The sequence below is a fragment of the Sebastes umbrosus genome, chromosome 11, assembly GCF_015220745.1.
Source record: "Sebastes umbrosus isolate fSebUmb1 chromosome 11, fSebUmb1.pri, whole genome shotgun sequence".
NCBI lineage: Eukaryota > Metazoa > Chordata > Actinopteri > Perciformes > Sebastidae > Sebastes > Sebastes umbrosus.
Genome location: NC_051279.1, coordinates 33303973 through 33325635, shown reverse-complemented (window position 1 = coordinate 33325635; position 21663 = coordinate 33303973). Strand labels below are relative to the sequence as shown.

General features: G+C 42.9%; 1 protein-coding gene across 8 annotated transcripts in view; it reads left to right on the top strand.

Moving 5' to 3' along the window:
* The window catches only part of cep162 (centrosomal protein 162), a 56383-nt gene that overhangs the window by 13698 nt on the left and 21022 nt on the right, over positions 1–21663 (top strand). For 5 of the 8 annotated variants that reach the window (XM_037785364.1, XM_037785362.1, XM_037785367.1 and 2 more), the window contains exons 7-19: positions 4669–4739; positions 6705–6735; positions 7994–8068; positions 8671–8880; positions 9422–9503; positions 11226–11499; positions 13023–13254; positions 14373–14539; positions 16233–16367; positions 17996–18127; positions 20490–20602; positions 21336–21435; positions 21515–21641. In XM_037785364.1, the coding sequence (XP_037641292.1) occupies positions 4669–4739; positions 6705–6735; positions 7994–8068; positions 8671–8880; positions 9422–9503; positions 11226–11499; positions 13023–13254; positions 14373–14539; positions 16233–16367; positions 17996–18127; positions 20490–20602; positions 21336–21435; positions 21515–21641 (1749 nt within the window). Of the gene's footprint in view, positions 1–4652; positions 4740–6704; positions 6736–7993; positions 8069–8670; positions 8881–9421; positions 9504–11225; positions 11500–13022; positions 13255–14372; positions 14540–16232; positions 16368–17995; positions 18128–20489; positions 20603–21335; positions 21436–21514; positions 21642–21663 lie in introns of all 8 variants that reach the window. The other 3 variants (XM_037785369.1, XM_037785363.1, XM_037785368.1) reach the window with 2 other exon arrangements.

The window sequence follows — 21663 nt, the reverse complement described above, 5'->3', positions numbered from 1 at the left end:
ATAGGACCTGGGTCAGGACCTGGGTCAGGACAATTCAGATAGGACCTGGATCAGGACCTGGGTCAGGACAATTCAGATAGGACCTGGGTCAGGACCTGGGTCAGGACAATTCAGATAGGACCTGGGTCAGGACAATTCAAATTCAATTCAATTCAATTCAATTCAATTTATTTTTGTATAGCGTCAAATCACAACAGAAGTTATCTCAAGACGCTTTATATATAGAGCAGGTCTATGACCGTACACCATAGTTTAGAGACCCAACAGGATCCACCAAGCGCACTGTGGCCAGGAAAAACTCCCCGATTACTGGGAAGAAACCTGGAGCAGAACCGGGCGCAGGGCGGCCGCCAGCCGAGACCGGCTGGGGAGGGAGAGGGAGAGGGGGAGAGAGAGGGAGAGAGAGGGAGAGGGAGAGAGAGAGAGAGAGAGCGAGCTGTAATAGCTAATACAAGTAGGACTGATAACACAAAACCAATAGTGGTGGATGGAAAGAGTGATAAAACTATCGGAATTGATATCATTGGGTCGTCCCCAGACGGGCTTTCAAGTGGAGTTTCCAGCTGTCTCAGTCCACCATACATCTGGCTAGCTCGCCAGCACTGTCCAGCATCTCTCCTCAGTACGTCCATGTATGTTGGTGTGGGACGTCCCTGTGATCGATGCCCGTGCGTTGGTTTACGCAGCATCAGCATGCTTGCTGGGAGTTCTTGATGTCTTTGGCAGTGACCGAGAAGTGTTATTCTCCAGGCTGCCACATTGTCACTAAGTGTTGGTAATCCCTCATTAGCATTGGTAGTCCTTCGTACAGACGTAGTTAATTAATGATGGTAGCAGTTGGTGTCAAGCAGGCACCGGACGCGGTAGCAGATGCAGCCACAATACCGGAGACCACCAAGATCCAGGTGAAACCCCCGCTCCAAGTGTACCCCTGCTCCAGGTATAACCTCGCTCCCGGTGTGATCCCGCTCCAGGTATGACCTCGCTCCAGGTGTGATCCCGCTCCACGGTTAGCTGCGAGATAAGGAGGCACAAGGACTCCCGGGGAGGAATGAAGTTAGTAACAACATGGACATGGGACATGAGTATATACAGAAGGAGAGGGGAGCTCAGTGTGTCATAGGAAGTCCCCCGGCAGTCTAGGCCTATAGCAGCTTAAGTATAAGCGTTATCAAAGAGGAAAGTCTTTAGCCTACTCTTAAATGTAGAGACGGTGTCTGCCTCCCGGACTGAAACTGGGAGCTGGTTCCAGAGAAGAGGAGCTTGATAGCTGAAGGCTCTCGCTCCCATTCTGCTTTTGGAGACTCTAGGAACCTCAAGTAACCCTGCATTCTGTGAGCGCAGTGCTCTAGTGGGGTAGTAGGGTACTATGAGCTCTTTAAGATATGATGGGGCCTGACCGTTTAGCGCTTTGTAGTTGAGGAGGACGATTTTAAAATCTATTCTGGATTTTACAGGCAGCCAGTGTAGAGAAGCTAATACAGGCGTAATATGATCTCTTTTTCTAGTTCTTGTCAGTACACGTGCTGCAGCATTCTGGATCAACTGGAGAGTCTTAAGAGACTTATTGGAGCAGCCTGATAATAAGGAGTTGCAGTAATCGAGTCTAGAGGTAACAAATGCATGGACTAATTTTTCTGCATCATTTTGAGACAGGATGTGCCTGATCTTCACAATGTTACGTAGATGAAAGAAGGCAGTCCGTGAGGTTTGTTTTATGTGAGAGTTAAAGGACATATCCTGATCGAAGACAACTCCCAGATTCCTTACGGTGGTGCTGGAGGCCAGGGCAATGCCATCTAGAGTAACTATATCATTAGATAATTTGTTTCGGAGGCGCTCAGGGCCAAGTACAATAACTTCAGTTTTGTCTGAGTTTAACATCAGGAAATTGCAGGTCATCCAGGTTTTTATGTCCTTAAGGCATGCTTGAAGTTTAGTTAACTGGTTTGTTTCGTCTGGCTTGATCGATAGATATAATTGGGTATCATCTGCATAACAATGAAAGTTTCTGGAGTGTTTTCTAATAACATTGCCTAAGGGAAGCATATATAAGGTAAATAGAATTGGTCCAAGTACAGAACCCTGTGGAACTCCGTGACTAACTTTGGCGTGAATGGAGGACTCATCGTTAACATGTACAAACTGAGATCGATCTGATAAATAGGACTTAAACCAACTTAGTGCAGTTCCTTTAATGACAATTACATTTTCCAGTCTTTGTATGGTCATGGTCAATGGTGTCGAAAGCAACACTGAGATCTAGCAAGACAAGTACAGAGACAAGTCCATTGTCCGATGCCATTAGAAGGTCATTTGTAATTTTCACTAGTGCTGTCTCTGTGCTATGGTGCATTCTAAATCCTTTTTAAGAAGAGGTTTAATTACAGCTACTTTAAAGGACTGTGGTACATAGCCTGTTAGTAAAGACACATTGATCATATCCAGTAAAGAGGTGCTAACTAAAGGTAAAACTTCTTTAAGCAGTCTAGTTGGAATAGGGTCTAGGAGACAGGTAGATGATTTAGATGAAGAGATCAGTGAAGTCAGTTTGTGGAGATCGATAGGAGAAAAGCAGTCTAAATATATATCAGGTTGTACAGCTGTGTCTAAGGTTCCTAAGTTTGAGGATAAATTGGTACCAGTTGACAGTAGGAGGTAATTAATTTTGTCTCTAATAGTTAGTATTTTATCATTAAAGAAACTCATGAAGTCACTACTACTGAGGGTTGTAAGAATACATGGCTCAATAGAGCTGTGACTCTCTGTCAGCCTGGCTACAGTGCTGAACAGAAACCTGGGGTTGTTCTTATTTGTCTCTATTAATGATGAGTAATGGGCTGCTCTGGCATCACAGAGAGCCTTCCTATATGTTTTAAGACTATCTTGCCAGACTAAATGAGATTCTTCCTGTTTGGTGGAACGCCATATCCTTTCCAGTTTCCTCGATGCTTGCTTTAATTTGCGTGTTTGAGGGTTATACCATGGAGCTGACTTCCTTTGTTTTATTAACTTCTTTTTTAGTGGGGCAACAGAATCAAGTGTGACTCGCAGTGAGTCTGTAGCACTATCTACAAGATGATCAATTTGGGTAGGGCTAAAATTAACATACGAGTCCTCTGTTAAATTGAGACATGGTATTGAATTTAATGCTGATGGAATCACTTCCTTAAATTTAGCTACAACTCTATCGGATAGACATCTAGTGTACACACTTCTGTCTGATGGTGTATAGTCTAGTAATAAGAATTCAAAAGAGATTAAATAATGGTCTGATAAAAGAGAGTTCTGTGGAAAAACAATTAAATGTTCAATTTCAACGCCATATGACATAACAAGGTCGAGGGTGTGGTTAAAGCGGTGAGCGGGTTTAGGCACGTTCTGCGAGAAACCAACCAAATAGGACCTGGGTCAGGACCTGGGTCAGGACAATTCAGATAGGACCTGGGTCAGGACAATTCAAATAGGACCTGGGTCAGGTCAATTCAAATAGGACCTGGGTCAGGACCTGGGTCAGGACAATTCGGATAGGACCTGGGTCAGGACAATTCGGATAGGACCTGGGTCAGGACCTGGGTCAGGACAATTCAGATAGGACCTGGATCAGGACCTGGGTCAGGACAATTCAAATAGGACCTGGGTCAGGACCTGGGTTACAGCAGAGAGGAGATGATAGTGGCATCATCAATGTGTGCAAAAATGTAAAATGTCACAGAATGATGCATGTCTTTGGAATAATATGGTATAAATATACACACAGCATTATACCTTTCTAAAATGTTAAACTATGTTATATGTTACGTGGAGCTGTAATGTATACAAAAACATATAGACATACAGATTTACAGTATCTATCAATCATGAGTTCATTGACTGACTGAACTGTTGAATAATGTAGGAGTTTGTCCAAATGTAATCAAATGGGTTGATATATTATTTTGTTTGCTAATAGCTTGATAATGGGATGGACTGGGACTGGGTTTGTTACTTTATAACAGATGGAACAGGCGACAGATGGATCTCTTTGCAGGTTTATTTGGAAAGATAAAAAGGTAAAAAAGGTACAAATAGAAAATGTGCAAACATGCTTTAAAAGAGACGCGCTCACAGCTGGCAGTACCGTGAGGGGGTCGGTTACACGGTGTGTTTCTGTCTCTGTGCCTAACGGCAGATACCTCTCTCATTCAGCAGCCTTGTTAATGTTCTCATACGCTACATTGTCTCTCACCGTCCTGTCATCTACCTTTTAATTTCTTCCTCACTACGGACGGCCAGGAGCTCCCGCCCCTCAAAGTCTCGCCACACATCCGCGTTGTTCAAATCGTCCTTTGTTCACCTCCAGTGAATCTGAAAACATTCCTGCTGCCGTCGTTCTGTCTGTTTGAGCTACCTGTGACAATTACGTCACAACTGAACGCCCCCATCTGCAACCAAATAGATTTGTCCCACCCACGCACCGGCGACCCTGGTGCGTGCTGTTCACATTGAAATGGACCCTGGTCCGACCTTGGTCTGACCCACCTTTCAACTTTGGTCGCGATGCCGAGTCGCTCAACGTGGGTTAACCCTTTCAGACACACAATCAACGCTGGTTCAACCCTGGTTGAGTCCTCGGTGTGAAAGAGATATCTGTTTCTGTGTGTCTCAATCAGGTCGTTTCTCTCTCAGCCTTTACAGGATCTCCACATTACAGCGAGGATTTTGAGGAAGAGGAAAATGGAAACGAGCCACCGGAGGAGGTTCGTAGTTGGAATCTATAATGAGTAAACACTGAACATGTTCTTTGATAAGTTAGGACCTTAGTGACAAACAAAATAATTTCAACTCGAGGTCCACTTACCAACTGTTTTAGTAAAAAGTACCAACTGTTGCATGCAGTGTGTATACAGTTGGATCGTACTACTTCATCATGATATTGTGCCTTGAACTTTGACCCTCTTGCTCATATATTCAGCGGCTTTTGTCAATGAGCTGTAATCCGCGGTCATCTGTCTGCTGTCTCAGCGGCTCAGTTGATGTGACGTATCCTCCGCAGCGCAAAGGATTGTGGGTCAGAAAAGCCAGAAAAGTATGCTGACTTGCATACTGCAAAATGCAACTGTATTTTTGGAATACTGAACCTGACACACTTTGTATTGGGACATACTAAATCTTTTTCTGGCATACAGAATAGTATGGTACTACGCACCAATAATCTCAACTGTATCTTCTCAGTTCTAGTATGCCGACCCCCAAAGGAGGGTTGAGGTGTCAACTGAAAAATATGTTATCCATCTTGTTAACTATATTCCAGAGGAAGCTAACATTGTTTAAAGAGAGTGGCTGATAATGATATATCCTGGCACATGCATAACATTAATGACAACCTTAAAGCCATTCAAATTAAATTAAATAAAAAAGAATCCATGATTCAAGTTGTTAAGGAATTCTACAAACATGAGCTGCTGTACTGTCTAATATAAATAACGAAATAGTTCACCAGCTCAGTTTGCCTTGTATCCAGTTCTACGCTGCCCACAGATATCTTTTTTCTTCTTCTACTTTTTACGGTAAGAAAATCTGCCAAATTGACATGCAGTACTGTTCAGTAATTCAGAGAAGTCGGGAAGCCCCCGTTGTCAACACTAATTAGACTACTGTCTGTCAATCAGGCATCAGAGTTGAGTGAGTTGAGAAAAAACATCATATTACTGTTAATCTGTCAGGCGAGCTCAGGTTGGTAAAAACAGTTTAACATGGGAGATGTCATTATTTGGACTGCAACATGTTTGATATTGGCCGGATGGTTTCAGAGCTGCAAAGGTCAATATAATCTGGGATGACATTACTGAGGCTTAATGTTGTAAGCTTTGTCTTTGTTTACTAGTGCAGTGCCCGTTCGTAGCGCGTGCCCGTCCGGAATGGGCCGATACGTTGCAGCGTTGTTGAGACCCGCGGTATGTAAGCCTGAAGTAGAATGGATTAACAGTTATCGAGATATGCGAAGGACAGTCACATACACTGACAGAGATTACTTCCTTTAGAATCACATGATCCTGCTACAAAGCCACCTATTGACCTATTGTCACTTCATATCATATCTACATATGTCCACCAAATGTGGTCGCAATAGCCCAAAGCGTTAAGGAGATATGACATTTTTTGTGACATAAGCCATAAAAACAGCATTGTCACGGCATTTGCGCTAACTTTGAGGGCCAGCTGTAACTAAACTGTATGAAACATCAAGAATCTCAAAAAGTAACGTTTCCCGGCTTGGTCCAGAGATGTTCTGTTCCAAACTTGGTGACAATTGCTCAAAATGTGTAGGAGGAGTATTGAAAAAACAGATTTGGACAAAATTCAAAATGGTGGAAAATCAATCTAGACGCAAATGGGCGTGGCTTATATGGATAGATTTGTCTGGACCCATAGAATCCAGGTTTTGAGACTAACAGTTCAAAAGTTACAGGCCAAAATGTAAATTTCATTGTTCACCATCTGGCCACTACCTTCAACACTTCACGTTCTCGGGTCCCCAGCAATACACCCGCCAAGTGTGAAGTAGATTGGAGGAACGGTTCTGGAGATATGCGAGGGACAAACCCACATATATAATAACCCTATAATACAGAGATTCCTTGTTTCATAGTTAGATACTGAAATATTACAAACTGACATCTTGCTACACGATTCAGTAATTCATGCTATTATCTGTTTTACAGAAGTCTAAAATGTCTCCAATACTTGCCAAAGGTAAGAGGAAAAACTGATATTTCACTGAGGTCATGGGTGGGTGTTTGGAGGAATACAATCTTTCAGTCAAAAAGAATGTGGACTCTGGAGATGGACAGTCTAAGGCCCTGTTCACACCTGGTATGAACATGCGTCCTCAGTGATCGGATCACAAGTTGACAGCTTTGAGTACGTCTGTTCACACCTGGCATTAAAATGCGTCTCCACATGCGTCTTCAGTGACCACTTGTGATCCGATCTCACTTCCCCACCCCATATGCAAATGAGCACGTTGTTAAGCATCTTTGGGTTTCTGAAAGGCGCTATATAAGTCAAATTTATTATTATTATTATTATTATTAGTAAACACACGGCTAATACAGCAGCCGTTGTGACATAATATTACATGAATGTCAGTAGTAATATCCTACATATTCCTGAATTCTGGTACATTGTATTAACATCAAAATAAAATGTTATTGTATTATTGTGGCAAAAGCAGCGGTGCCGGCACCGCTGTTTATGCCAGACAACAGCCTGTAGGGGTACAGCGCTCCAGAGAGCGGGAGGACAGAGAACAGGCGGGCGGTCAAGTGTCAGCTCCACTCAAAGAAGCGGAACAAAAACACAGACACATCTCCGACAGTATGATAATAATGCACTTTGTGTGCCTAGTCTACATACAGTGGAGCACAGAGACCGTTTCCATGCTGACAAGCGCCCGTGTCTGCCTGTTTGTTCACCTGAGGGGCGCGGTGATCCCGCAGATCCCAGCGGTACGTCAGTAGAGTAGGCGGTCCTTAATGTGGCCCAGGACGCATTCACTACACACTGCTAAAAGAATGTGGTCATATGTGACCAAGACCACCTCTGAATGTGGTCTGAAAGATCCGATCTCAATGCGTCCTCAATGTGTCTTGAGTGTGTTCACACCTGTACTTAGAGTTGTCCACTTGTGAGCCGATCACTGAGGACGCATGTAAATACCAGGTCTGAACAGGGCCTAAGAGAGACAGAGACAAACAAGTCATACACAGCACTCCTACCATTAAATAATGAAGCACTACAGTGGAAACCATGTTAATACTGATAATGAACAGGATCTCATTCAAATGTCATATATATATATGTATGTACGTATATATATGTATATATATACTGTATATATAATGGGTGAATGGGCAAAGGTTGTTGCCATGAGACACTGAATGCTTTGAGAGCTGATCTGAGCTACAAAATGAAAGAAAAACAAAGCCCTCCAACTTAACTTTTGTCTCAGTTTGTCTCCATGATTCCCTGGATGACACCGGAGGAGAAGACCAAAGAAAGGACACAGCAGGGTCCCTGGACAGAGGTAACTCACACACATAGGGTCAAGGAAGTAAGAGGAGGTTGTCATCCAGTAGCGTAAAACAAAACAAGTACCAGACAATATAATGCAATCTTGAAGTCATTAAGATTATTTGTTACCTGAAATTTGCATTCCATTTAAAAAAATAAATATTCCAAATGTACAGAGAGCAAGCTTTATTTGAAGTGAGTGTTGTGTCCATGTTTGTTTAAATATGGTGATATAACAGGCAGTACATGTGTCTTGGAGAAAGAGGTTGTCATAGCATTAAGGAAAAATATGTTGCTAAGATTGGTTTAACAATCCCAAAGCTCGGCTCGCAGCCTCTCCGGGACGTTCTGGTCCGCTGAACAGCATCGGAGACACACTGGTTTTTAACACGAAGCTGCTTTATTCAGTGATTTTCCCGGTTTTAATCAGCGGGGCTGTTTGTTCTGGAGAGGAGGAGACCTCTGTGGTAAAACCCTCCTGAAAGATGAACACTGAAGGACAACAACTCCCATGATCCCACGCTGCTTCACTACGTCACCAAGCTCTGTCTTTTCTTATTGTCTTGATTGAGTGACCCAGTTTGACCCAGTACACTAAGTTTATCTTCTGTACAGGCCAGTCGTATGTGCAGAGTGGAGGCTCAGAGATGGAGGCTCTTCATGAGGCCTACAGACAGATCCATGTTGTGGAAGATTCAGATGACCATAGTCACCATCATTCATCTGTGGAAGGGAGGGGGACGATCAACAGACCTGTGTCTCCATCCTCCCCTCCTCAACATGCCACCACACAGTCTCTGCAGCCTGCTTCTACCAATGACTCAGGTCAGACACTACTACACTGGAAACAGACTCCCTCTGTCTGTCTGTCTGTCTGTCCCTCTTTCTGTCTGTCTCTCTGTGTCTGTCTGTCTGTCGGTCTGTCCCTCTTTCTTTCTGTCTGTCTGTCTGTTTGTCCCTCTTTCTTTCTGTCTGTCTGTATGTCTGTCTGTCTGTCTCTCTATCTGTCTGTCTCTCTATCTGTCCGTCTCTATTTGTCTGTCTGTCTGTCTGTCTGTCTGTCTGTCTGTCTGTCTCTCTGTGTCTGTCTGTCTGTCTGTCCCTCTTTCTTTCTGTCTGTCTGTCTGTTTGTCCCTCTTTCTTTCTGTCTGTCTGTATGTCTGTCTGTCTGTCTCTCTATCTGTCTGTCTCTCTGTCTGTCTGTGTCTGTCTCTCTATCTGTCTGTCTGTGTCTGTCTCTCTATCTGTCTGTCTCTCTGTCTCTCTGTCTGTCTGTCTGTCTGTGTGTCTGTGTGTGTCACAGGTAAATCCTGTACTTCTGACAGGACTTCTGTATGATGAATAATGATTTTGTTTGTGTATGTAGAGCTCCCCACTGCAGAAGAGTTGATGAGACCCATCCGGCCAGAGGAGGACCACATCAGAGGCTTCACCCTCCAGCCTGTCAGGTTAGCACTGAATCTTACTAGGAATGATCTAAGATGAAGACATCTCAACACATCAACAGACAGTCTGTTGTTTGTAAGGAATGATCTAAGATGAAGACATCTCAACACATCAACAGACAGTCTGTTGTTTGTTAGGATGATCTAAGATGAAGACATCTCAACACATCAACAGACAGTCTGTTGTTTGTTAATTATTTTGATCGTTCACTGGTTGGTCTTATTGTCACATGTAATGTCTCAGACTTCTGGATTTTGACATATTTGGGGACATTCTGCATATAACAATGAGATCTAGTGCTGAATAGCAAGTAGTTCATTCATGAATTCAACTCTTATTTATACAGTGCCATCCAGTTACAGTAGTTATTTCTTCTACTGTATGCAGTACAATGCATTCAGTAGTTTAAGTCAGCCAAATAAAAAGTATATGCTAAACTGCAGTTGAAATGAAATATAAAAAGGATAAATGGTAAAAGAATGTATAAGGCAGGAAATCAGCATTAAAGCATTTACTTAAATATAACAACAAAGGGGACAGCCAAGGCATGAAAAGTTATTATGAAAGGCTTTTATTGTGAAAGATAAGAATGAAAAGAGTGGATCTGGTCAACGCTGCCTTTCACAAGGTTGAAAGGAGTAATAAAGTTTGCCGACTTGGTTCGGACTACAAGCCTCTGTGTTGTTGGCCCCATCCAAACGTCCAATCTCACAGACCTAAGAGTCTGTGAGGGTTCAGGGCTGTCTTGTCAAGTCTTTTGGCACTCTCTCGCAGACATTTTGAGTCCTTTATGAATTACCCACAATTCATACCTTAAACGCCAGGTTACCAGGGGAAGCCCGGAGGCTTAAAAAAAGAAAATACTTTATTGACCCCGGAGGAAGTTTAAGAAGCCAGGCATATTTAAATTTACACCAAAACATTAACGTTAAGAATTTAAGATGGTCCATAAATAACACATGAAATCAGAGTGCATTCATTAGACTATATTACACATCTGTTTCTTCATTAGACTATATTACACATCTGTTTCTTCATTAGACTGTATTACACATCTGTTTCTTCATTAGACTATATTACACATCCGTTTCTTCATTAGACTGTATTACACATCTGTTTCTTCATTAGACTATATTACACATCTGTTTTTTCATTAGACTATATTACACACGGTAAGGTAACGTGATATGTCGCCGCTGAGTGCTGTCCCATTCATATTAATACCATTTCAAGCCCTAGCAGCCTCTCACACTCAACCATTTACCAGGTGACGTCAGTCATGTCCCTGAGGGTTCAGAACTTAAGTCCTTGGGGGGAAATGGGGATTGGCCCTTTGTTTCATAAATATAGGCACAACTCATCTCGTTCTGCACAACGTGATTGGTTGATGCCTTTATTCGCGGTGCGAAAGCACTCATGACAAAAACAACAGTTTTTATATCAAATATATATACAGTATTGACGTGCAAATTAATCACACAAAAAATGCCATGGCTGTGCAAAGGCCTTTAGTCTGTGTATGTATGCCTGTGTTCCTGAGCATGCTATTAACAAGAATGTGTTTCATCGACACACAGTCTAAAGTATTTGTAGGATGACACCTGTTCAATCTGAGATCAACCAAGGAAAATCCAACAGTGTACCATAAACATTAGACACTAATCTGATCCGTGCTTGTTTTAGAACTAGTTTTAGGTGGCTTTCTCTTTATATCTTGATCACAGTGCTGTAGGACTCGACCAAGAAAAGACATCCCACTTCTTGGAAAGGACTTTCTCAGATGTGACTTCTCCAGAGTCACAACTGAAGCGACCAGAAAAGGCTGACCCCATAGCAGAGATAAAGGCAGCCAGGGGACTGACGAGCCACACGTCCTGCTCCCCAGACCCCCCCAACCTGACATGGAGCATCAGACAGGAAGTAGAGAGGCTGATGCAGGATCACAACAAATCTTCTTCTTACACGTCCTCTCAGGTTGGCAGAGCTGAGAAACAACAGGTGAGCAAGCTTCAAACTTTTCTCCATTTCAGCAGTGCTCGGATTGGTGTTCATTTTGGCATTTAGTTTTACTCTTTAGACGAAAATGCTTATCATTCTTCAATCATCTTATCTTTCATTATATCAATCTTATCATTATCTGATGAAAAACACGGCTTAAATGATTAAGAATTCAGCTTTGCACCCACCAGTCCACTATGAGAGCCACTCCTCACCGCCCAACATGCAAAAACCTGCCTTAATCAACCACCTGAACCCGACCCCGACCCGCAAACCGCCAACTCTACGCCTTATAGTAGCACAGTTGTCTGAGGCAAGAAGGACAGAGATGGACTGAGCTTAGTGTGAGAAACAGAGAGAGAGTGACAGTACAGTACAGGGCCCTGCAGTGCCAAGAGTTGAACAACACACACACACACACACACACACACACACACACCAGGGCTTCAGGACAGACACCAACCAATCTGACCCAACCACATCATCTCAAGGCTGAGTTCACTTTGTCATAAAATAATCTCTCTTATTAGTGTAATGTGAGAAATATCAGGATGTGAGAGATGATTTCTGTGAAAAAATACATAATGTATATCCTGAGTTTATCCATCTCCCCGATCCTCACAAACTGCCATATTTATGTTAACTGTTGCCATAGAATAAGAGGTGATACAAGCTCTGAACATGTTTCTGATTGACTACATCTCTAAAAGAATATCTGGTAAAAATGTATTTGGTATATTGTGGTTATTTCTTGTGTGAAATGTAATTATTCAATAATGTGTAATTTAGCTTTGGCAATAATGTAATCTGAACATTCATGCCAATAAAGCTTATTTGAATTTGAGTGACAGGTGGAAGGGGACTAAAATAAAGAGATTTTGGTAAAGTTTATGAATTTTGAACTACATTTTAGTGTTGTCTTTTTTCATCAAAGATATTGCATGTTAGTGGTTAATGACGTCAGTGCCGTCTCGTCATCATGTAGTCACAGATGGACATATTTAGTCATAGTTTTTGTGAATGAAATGAACACTGTGTGGTGGGATCAGGTCCAGAAGAGCAGAAGCTAAACTGTAGTGGTCTGTTGTTACTGAGACAATGCGTGCTGTTTTTCTCCTTTCATCAGTTCATTGTGTCAGGACAGTCGAATGAAACATTTGAAACCGAATTGTGACAGTTGTGTTTTGTGCTGTGCTAAATTGCAAAATGTAAACATGCCCCATTCCTGTTGTGCATGGGTCAATATATAACAGGAAAGCTTATTGAGAAGCAGCCTATTCACAGTACAGAGGTTACACATTGTTTATTGGAATAGGCTAATTGTGCAGTGTATAAACGGTGAAAGGTTATCCCAATGACATGATGATGAAAATCCAAAGCTTTGAGCACTTTGCAACATCAGAAGATACCGACCTAATATTTAGTGTGGGGAGAGCTTTTATAAACCAGGAAACACTGTCAACACTGTCAACAGTAACATTGTGTTCCATGTTTTGAATACATTCTGGTGTCATTTTCCCCAGGCCTCCCATGGCTCCACTAGTTCTCATTGGTCTACATCTTCAGTGAGGAAACCAGCTGTGGCTCCTGGTCGAGGCAGGAGGGCGGAGGGCAGAACAGCAGTGACTTCCAGGTCGTCAGGGCTGAGTAGAGCTGCTGCTGCAGCCAAATCCCAATCTTCTGTTTCCCATCCTCTGCAGCATCCACGAGAAAAGAATAAATTCACAAAGAGCCAAGACAAAGACGCAGACACAGGTTATTAGTTGCACTCACCAGTGCTCAAAGTGGGCCGGTAGGTCCCGGTACGCCGTACCGGCACTTCTACATTTTACTCCTCGACATACCGTGACTTTTTCTTGCGTACCAGCACTCCCCTCAAGCTGCCGGTACTCTTCTCTGCTCTCTCCATATCAGGTTCTCTGGGAGATTCATAATGCCGATTCATAACGGTGCAGTGCCAGCATATTTGCGCCGGCATCAACCGTATGAACATAAAAAACTATATGGGGAGCATCTGGAAGAGCCAACAAATTGCCACGAGGGTGCTGTAATTAATCAATACAATGCTCACCTCCTTTTTGTCAAATAATTAGTGAACTGTTCGTCATAACTTTTTTATTTGTGAACAAATGTAATTCATGAAACATTATTTAAAATGACATCATTTTAAGTCAAAAACCTTCACATTTTCTTGGGGGAGGATCCCCAAACCCAATATCTCCTAGTACCGTTTTTCAAACACTATAGATATTCAGAAAGTGTCTCTGTATAATATGTTGGAGCATCCTGACTGGGACTCTGCTCCTAAAACCTGAATGATACCCGACTACAAATAACACCGTTTTTTTCAGTATTATTGAAGTATTATAGGCCTACTATAGAAAATGCATAGCTCAAGTATAATAATATAGCAATAAAATCACAGCTGATTATGACAGAATCTGAAATAATGAATTAATAGGAAGAAGTGGACAGAGATTGTTGTTACCGGTCGATACACATACCAACACGTGAATAAGAGAGTACCGCCACTTCTTTTGTTCCACTTCAAGCACTGGCACCCTCACACAACATATCAAGTAATTCAACTGTTCAGATCATTTAAGATCAGGTTGTGATTCTCTCTGTTAATAGAATTGTACCATGATACAGATGCTACAAAGGGTATATACATTTAATTTCTATGCAGAGTTTTCTATCCTCTTCTTTTAATTAGTTCTCTTTTAATAACTGAATTTCAAACTTGAGTTTGCTCCATTTCTGAATCCCTCCGTGTCTCCATAATGCAGGAGCATGGTGTGGCATCTGTGTGTCATGTTTGGAGCTGTGTGTGATATAAAGGTACTGAATACCTTTTCTGTTTGTTTGATAAGCAGAGCCAGGTGTGAAGGTGAGCAGTGAGCTGGTGGCATCTGTTCAGTCCTTAGTGGCTGTCCTCCAACAGCAGATGGACACCAGCAGTCACCAGGATGCTACAGACACACAGGAAGGCAGAGGTCCTCCACAAACCAGGCTGACACATCATCTTCCAAATAACAATGTAGGACAACGCTTCATCCCAAGCCGACTGTTTGGTGTTGTTTCCCAGCAACAACGGTGTCAGTGAGGTCGTTGGTTTAGGGCCGCTATGGCAGAATCAGAGCTCTTCTCCATTTTAAATCCTGTATGTCCAACCAGATGTTCATAATGTGAAGTGGTGATTGATGGGGTGATCAGTGTCATTTGTCCTAAAACTTGTAAGACGTACTAATAGCTGAATCCAGAGTTATTTCCCTTCCTCCGTTCATGTGAATGAGACCCAGACCGAGGCTGGAGCGAGGGCTGGGAGGAGGAGTTAAAGGGAACGCTACTGCACCTGCTCTATGGGCCCAATGGATGAGGAAGATCACCAGAAGATCGGGGTACTTTATCACTCGGCAGTCGGGCCATTTTGGCTTCATGCTCCACTGAGCAACTCTCATAGGAATGAACGAGAGCCTCCAACGCTGTATCCAGTTCTCTTTATATACATCCATGGTGGGAGCCGGAAAAAAAACATTGTGGTCTGCAAAATCAATGAGAGTATTTAGCCAGCATGGAGCTAGAACCCCCCCGCTACTAGCTCCACTGCTGCTTTGGTGTTAGCGCTGGATGTGGTCAGGGTCAGCATCTCCACATCTGGTGTGAAGACTTTGCTGTGGGTTCTGATGTTAATACACCACCTATTGTTGACATAGATGCAGACCCCAGCGCCGCCCTCCTTGCCCGACTGACTACTTTACTCCTGTAAACACAAATGAAGGAAAAATGATGGAGACTGACCTCGGAATGTGGAACGGCTTAGTCGAGCCAGTTTCAGTCAGGGTGATGATACAGAAGGCCATCTCTCCACCAGGCGTGGAGTAAACCCATCTTATTCCTAAGGGAACGTACATTTATCAGTATGATGGAGGGTAAAGGGGGTATGAGGAGACGTTTCCTCAGTCAGATGCCTAATTCTACACCTCCATTCTGGTGGAAGGATAACTGCTGGCTTCATGATGCAGGATAGAAAATGGTAGTTGTAGAAAGTCTTCCCAGCTATAGGTGAGTGGTGTAGCCGCTAACCTGTGGTTGTAGCGCTGCGATCCAGAGGACTCACATCTACCATCTTAGACATTTAGCTACACAGGGGAGACTCTTACAAACTCACAAAAACTACAAAACAAGTCAAGCCGAGACGTCACATGGACGCTAACAGAGAAACACTAGACATGACAGATTGTGAAGTAGCAGCTCACCAGTTGGGGATCTACTGTATGTAGAGGAAATGAAGTGGGATCATTGTTCCTCTTTTATAAGATAGAGCTACAGTAGTTAGCCCTAATGTTATAGTACTGTTTTATTCAGACAGATGTGAGTAAGAATACATATACACTGTGGTTTGCTGAGAAGATCGGGACGCTTAACAGACCTGCCATGTCTAGGTATTGTTTCTAAGGTATTGGACGATCACTGTTTGGAGAAGCATTTGAGGAAGGACCAGTTGTCAATGTTGTCAGATGGGATGCCAATGAGGGATCATGTCAGTGTTACTGTGCTGGTGAATGTGAACAGATGAAATGTGAGGGGGAAAGTGTGAACTTCTGTGCATGTTAACAGCATATAATGCTTTTCTTCTATGACCATTTGTCCTTTACAAAGTCTATTGTGTTAGGTTTAATTCTTCACAGTTGATGATGCATCTGATGTCAGTGTTGATGTGTGACTTGCAGAGGGAGGAGGACGGCTCTCTGGTGGAGGAGCTGAGAGTCCAGCTGGCTCAGAAAGAGAGGGAGCTGCAGATGATGAAGGAAGGCACAGAGGAGCTCAACTCCCTCAGACAGCAGAACTACCTACTGCAAAGCAAGGTGCACAAACACACTCTTAGCACTGGACTGGACTGGTCTGGTCTGGTCTGGTCTGGTCTGGTCTGGTCTGGACATGTACATACAATGTATGTAGTAGCATCAATAAGTAGTTAAAGCTGCAAGCAGCAATGAACAGGCCCTGACCACTTGTGCACGTCGGGGGTACTGGCAAGATGCTGGTTGTGCATTTCTGTGACCGTCTGACACCGCATCACGAGTTAGATCGTATTTCTTGCGTGGAGTGCGTGGCGTTGGAAATGACGTTTTGCAAAGTTTGTACCACTTCCTTTGTCCACTATGTGGCGCTAGAGGACACATACACAAATTCTACGCTATGTTGCTGTATATCATGTGTACATCACGCCACGTAAATCTCATGTAAATTGGATGGTCATTGTCACATAAGGCTGACTTCCTGTTGTCACTAGGTGGCGCTATGACTACAACCTAATATGGTCATGTAGACTAATCCAGCATGTGAAATTTGGGGCAGATTGGACAACGTAAAGTCCAGTTACAACAGCTTCCTGTGTCATGGCGATACATGCAAATTGCCCACCTCGCCACGGCAACGCCGTTCCATGAAAACACTAAAGCTTCACAATTTACCACCATGAAGGTCTTGAGATTCTGCTGACAACATTTGAGATCGATCTGTTGAATCCTATGGGAGATCTATGACATCATCGTTCAAGGTATCGACTAATCCTCTGTGATTTAGAGCCACATTAGTCCGATGGTTATACCAACCAAATCTGAAACAAATCTGATAAACCCTCTTGGAGGAGTTTGTAAAAGTTTGCATAAAATACATGAAAAACGGACAGTACTGAAAATGGCCGCCTCCCGGTTGGGCGGAGCTAATGAAAGCCAACGAGAAATATGTCTGAAATGATGAAAGCAATGTTGGTACCAAATTTTATCAATATTGGAGCAACTTTGTTCCAACTAAGGCCTTCCGAGCATTAGGGGGCGCTATGGAGCCCACTACACATGCATGAACCCAATCGCTGTATGTTCTCACAATGTTTACAGGTTTTGATGTAGGCGCCAAGTTTCGTGAGTGTTCGAGTATACCAAGGGAGTCAAAAATGCGTTCAAAGGCTAAAAGTAATTAGGGGGCGCTGTAGAGCTGACGTGCCAAGACCAAGCCCAGTTACACCACCAAATCCAAATACTCACCAGACTGAACAAGGGTGCAAAGTTTCATGAGTTTTGGTGCATCCTAAAGTTCTCAAACATGTGTTCGTAAAATGAACGCACAGAATCCAACATAGTTGACTTCCTTATAGGTGAAAAAAGTTCTTATAGATGAGAAGATGATCCCACCACATTCTATGAACATTGAAGGAACTTTTTCTAACCTCACATGTGTTTGGGGGCGCTGTGGAGCCTGCCGGCCTCGTCCGAGCCCAATCACTGCACAACTTTGCAATTTTCACCAGTTCTGAAGCGTGTGACAATTTGTGTGCATCCCAAGCACCTCAAAAATGTGACTCCACAGTAGAACAATAATAATCTTTACAAAAACAATAGTTTTCCTCTCACTTTGTGCCAGGGACACCGTTGGGCCCTCGGCACATTGGTGCTACGGCCCTAATAAGATATGTGTTTTTATCTCTCCTCAGCTGCGAAGTGCAGAAGAGGCCAGTCAGAAGAAGAGATGGGCCGAGGCCACTGACTCTGCTGCAGAGGGAAAGCTCCAACAGATTGATAAAGAAATAAAGGAGCAGGAGACGCTCATAAAAGGTTACCAGCAGGTTTGTTTCTCTTAATGTCTTCACTGTTCATTTCTGTCCTTAATCTGTGTGGTTTTCCCACTGATCTTCATTTCATCAAATCTCCTCTTTTGATATACTGTCATTTTTTTCATTAACCTTTATTTAACCAGGTTTAGACCCATTGAGATTAAAATCTCTTTTTCAAGAGCGACCTGGTCAAGAATGGCAGCAGTACAAACAATTTCATACACACACATTAAAAAACAATAGATCAGCTCAAAGGTGCCATACCGTAAAAGTGCAGGGAAGCCATATAATCCTATTTTAATCAAAACAAGTACAATCATGGATAGAGTCGGTTTCTATAGATTTAACCATGCCTTTAAATTCATTTAGAGTGACTAGGTGCTGGAGTTGAAGTTCAGTTTGCAGGCTATCCCATGCAGATGGTGCAGAAAACATAAAAGCCTTCTTTCCCAACTCAGTCCGAACTCTGGGAACAGTCATGAGAATAGTGTCCTGAGATCGTAACCCATAATTGCCATGATTTCTGGTTAGAAAGACAGATAAATAACAGGGGAGTCTACCCAGAATGGCCTTATAGATAAAAAGATACCAATGGCTAAGCCCACGTATTGACACAGCAGGCCAATTGACTTTGGAGTACAACATCCAGTGATGAGTGAGGGCTCTACAGTTTGTAACAAACCTTAAAGCACCGTGATATACAGTATCCAACATATGGAGACAATGGACTGATGCATTCATGTAAAGCAGATCACCGTAGTCAAGAACAGGCAAGAACATTGCTTCAACCAGTTTTCGTCTGACATCAAGAGAAAAACGACTTGTTTCTAAAATAAAAACCTAACTTCAATTTCTACTTTTTCACCAGACTCTGTATATGAGGTTTAAAAGAGAGGTGGTCATCAATTAAAAATCACAAGTATTTGTATGTGGAGACTGCCTCAATTTGTTGACCTTGAGTAGTAACAATACTCTGATTAAACTCCCTCTGATTCAACTCCATTTGATTCTATTCCAAGCTTGTCGACTCTGTTCTGCTTTTGTGTCAATAATTTGGGGTTTAGAGAAATGTACTTCCTTTGTTAGGGCGCCGGGATGTAGACAAAAACTCATTTTCACCTCAGCCATGTTTCAGAATGTGTTCCCAGCTGTGGCAACTTCTGGATTTTGATGGGCACACCCTCAAACTCAGTTGGCAATGGGAAATTGGCCCGAGATCACGTTCTTATTCATCAGCAACTCCAGCACATTTGTGAGTTATTTAGGAATCTTCCTACCGTGACTCTCAGCAAGGAGAGCGTGATGTGAAAATGCGGTGTGGGAATACGGAAAATGTGTATTTTTTGTCAATGAGGCCAAATGAGTTTCCTTCTTAGTAACAGTGTTCCTGGCATTAACATTCCCAGACACTGTCTAATGGGCTAGCTTTAACACAATACAAAAACTAATCGGACTCCAAATGTAATGCTAACGCTAACTGTTGTGGCTAGCCCCGTTCTGTGACCAACATATTACAGAGGCAAGTGCATATCAGCTACATTACCATCTTCATCGTATCCCAGCTGCTGGGCGATCTCGTGCCGTATATGTGTGGTATCATGTGGTTGTTGAGGTAGTCGTCATTGGTTTGTCGTACATTGGGAGTTAAAGCTTCAGTAGGCAACAAGTTTTTGGCATCATTGGGCAAAAAAATCCATAATAACCTTTCAGCATATTGTAATTCAAGTGTTCTGAGAGATAACTAGACTTCTGCTCCTCCTCATGGCTCATGGTCATTTCAGAGAGAGAGAGCGTTCCTATTGGCTGGGCTCCAGCTGGTGGGCGGTGCTTGGTATTTCCTCAACAGATCTCAACATGGCTGTTGGCTCAATAAACTTTCTGATTTTACAGCTAAACAGTACACTACAAGATGATTCTGAGAACATGTGAGGAGAGAAATAGACATTACAGTAACAGAATATTGATTCATATTTGATCAGCCTAGTTTGACCGTTTGATCAGAGTTGGTGAGTGATTGACTCGTGGCTCTCATATAGACGGAAGCTGGACAGCAGACCTCAGATCAGCTCTTACTGCTTGTTTTCCTCCGGTCTGTGAAATCTTGCAGATGCTGTTAGAAGCACCGGAGGACACAGAGGAACATGATTTTTTTCAGATTACCTGTCTCATGCACTACTGTCAGGATATAGTGGCCGTTCTATAAAAACAACTTTTCTTAATCATATTTGCTCCATTTCTACCCACTGCTGCTTTAAGGGGACAACCCATTGTTATTCCCAAACCAATAGTCCTTTTTTTGCTTTGTCTTCTTCTTTTTCCTCTTGTGTTTTGAATAGTCGTACTATAGCGCAGTAAAACTGAGTGTATTTTACAGGAGAATGAGAAGCTGTATGAGCAGATGAAGGCTCAGCAGGTTAAGAGTAAAGCCAACGAGGAGGCCATGTTTAATGAAAACCAGAGGCTGCTGAATGAGCTGGCCTTCACAAGGTGGGTTCAGTAAATGTGTGTCTATCAGAGCTGTGAATGCATTTTTGCTTGTGCATGTCTTCCAAATATGAATGTCCATTGAAAGGAACAATGTGTAGGATTTGGCGTCATCTGGCGGTGTGGTTGCAGATTGCAACCAACTGAGTACCCCTCCGCTCACTCCTCCCTTTCCAAGACTGCAGTAATTTAAGTCGCCAAGTGCAAAACCGTGGTGACGCTGTTCGCCTCGCCCAGAGGTCATCCTTGCCATAATAACACTACTTTAGGAGCAACAGAAGTCAGACGGCGGCTGGTGGTACCACGCTTTCACACTCTGCGGCTCACGTTACCACAGTTTCACAAGCCTGTTGGAGAACTACGGTGGCCTTCAGGTAATGTAGAAACATGAAAGGCTCTCTCTAGAGCCAGAGTTTGGTTTGTCCGTTCTGGGCTACTGTAAAACATGGAGGAGCAACATGGAGGACTCCATGAAGAGGACCTGCTCCCTATGTAGATATGAAGGATTCATTCTAAGCTAACGAAAACACAACCATTCTTGGTTTCAGGTTATTATACACTAATGAAAACTAGTTATGAATATTATATTCCATTTTTGCTAATAGATCCACCTAAATGTTACACACTGTTCCTTTAAAATGTATGTTGGCCTTATGAAAGTCCATATCATGACCTTTTGACCTTTTTTCAGAACAAGTGTTGTTTCTATTCTCTGTCATTGTTCCATCTTCACCAGGGAGCAGCTGACTAAAACCTCAAGGACTGTGGGAAATGTCTGCTTAATGGATCACACTCAACGCATTACAGACTTGTTAGCGCAAATAAATACATTTCAGGTGAGTACAGCAATCACTGAAACCGAGTTTCTTAAGTTCAGCCCCCTCAGTTACCAAAGAGATGTGTTTCTGTGTTCAGAGGAATGAGGCCAAGCTGTCTGAGGACATTCACAGACTGAAGCAAGAGAAGCAGGCTCTGGAAGTAGAGCTGCAGCTGATGAGGAAAGACAGGGACCTAGCTACAGCTCAGGCCCGGTCTGTCTCAGGTAGAACTGGATTCAGGACCGT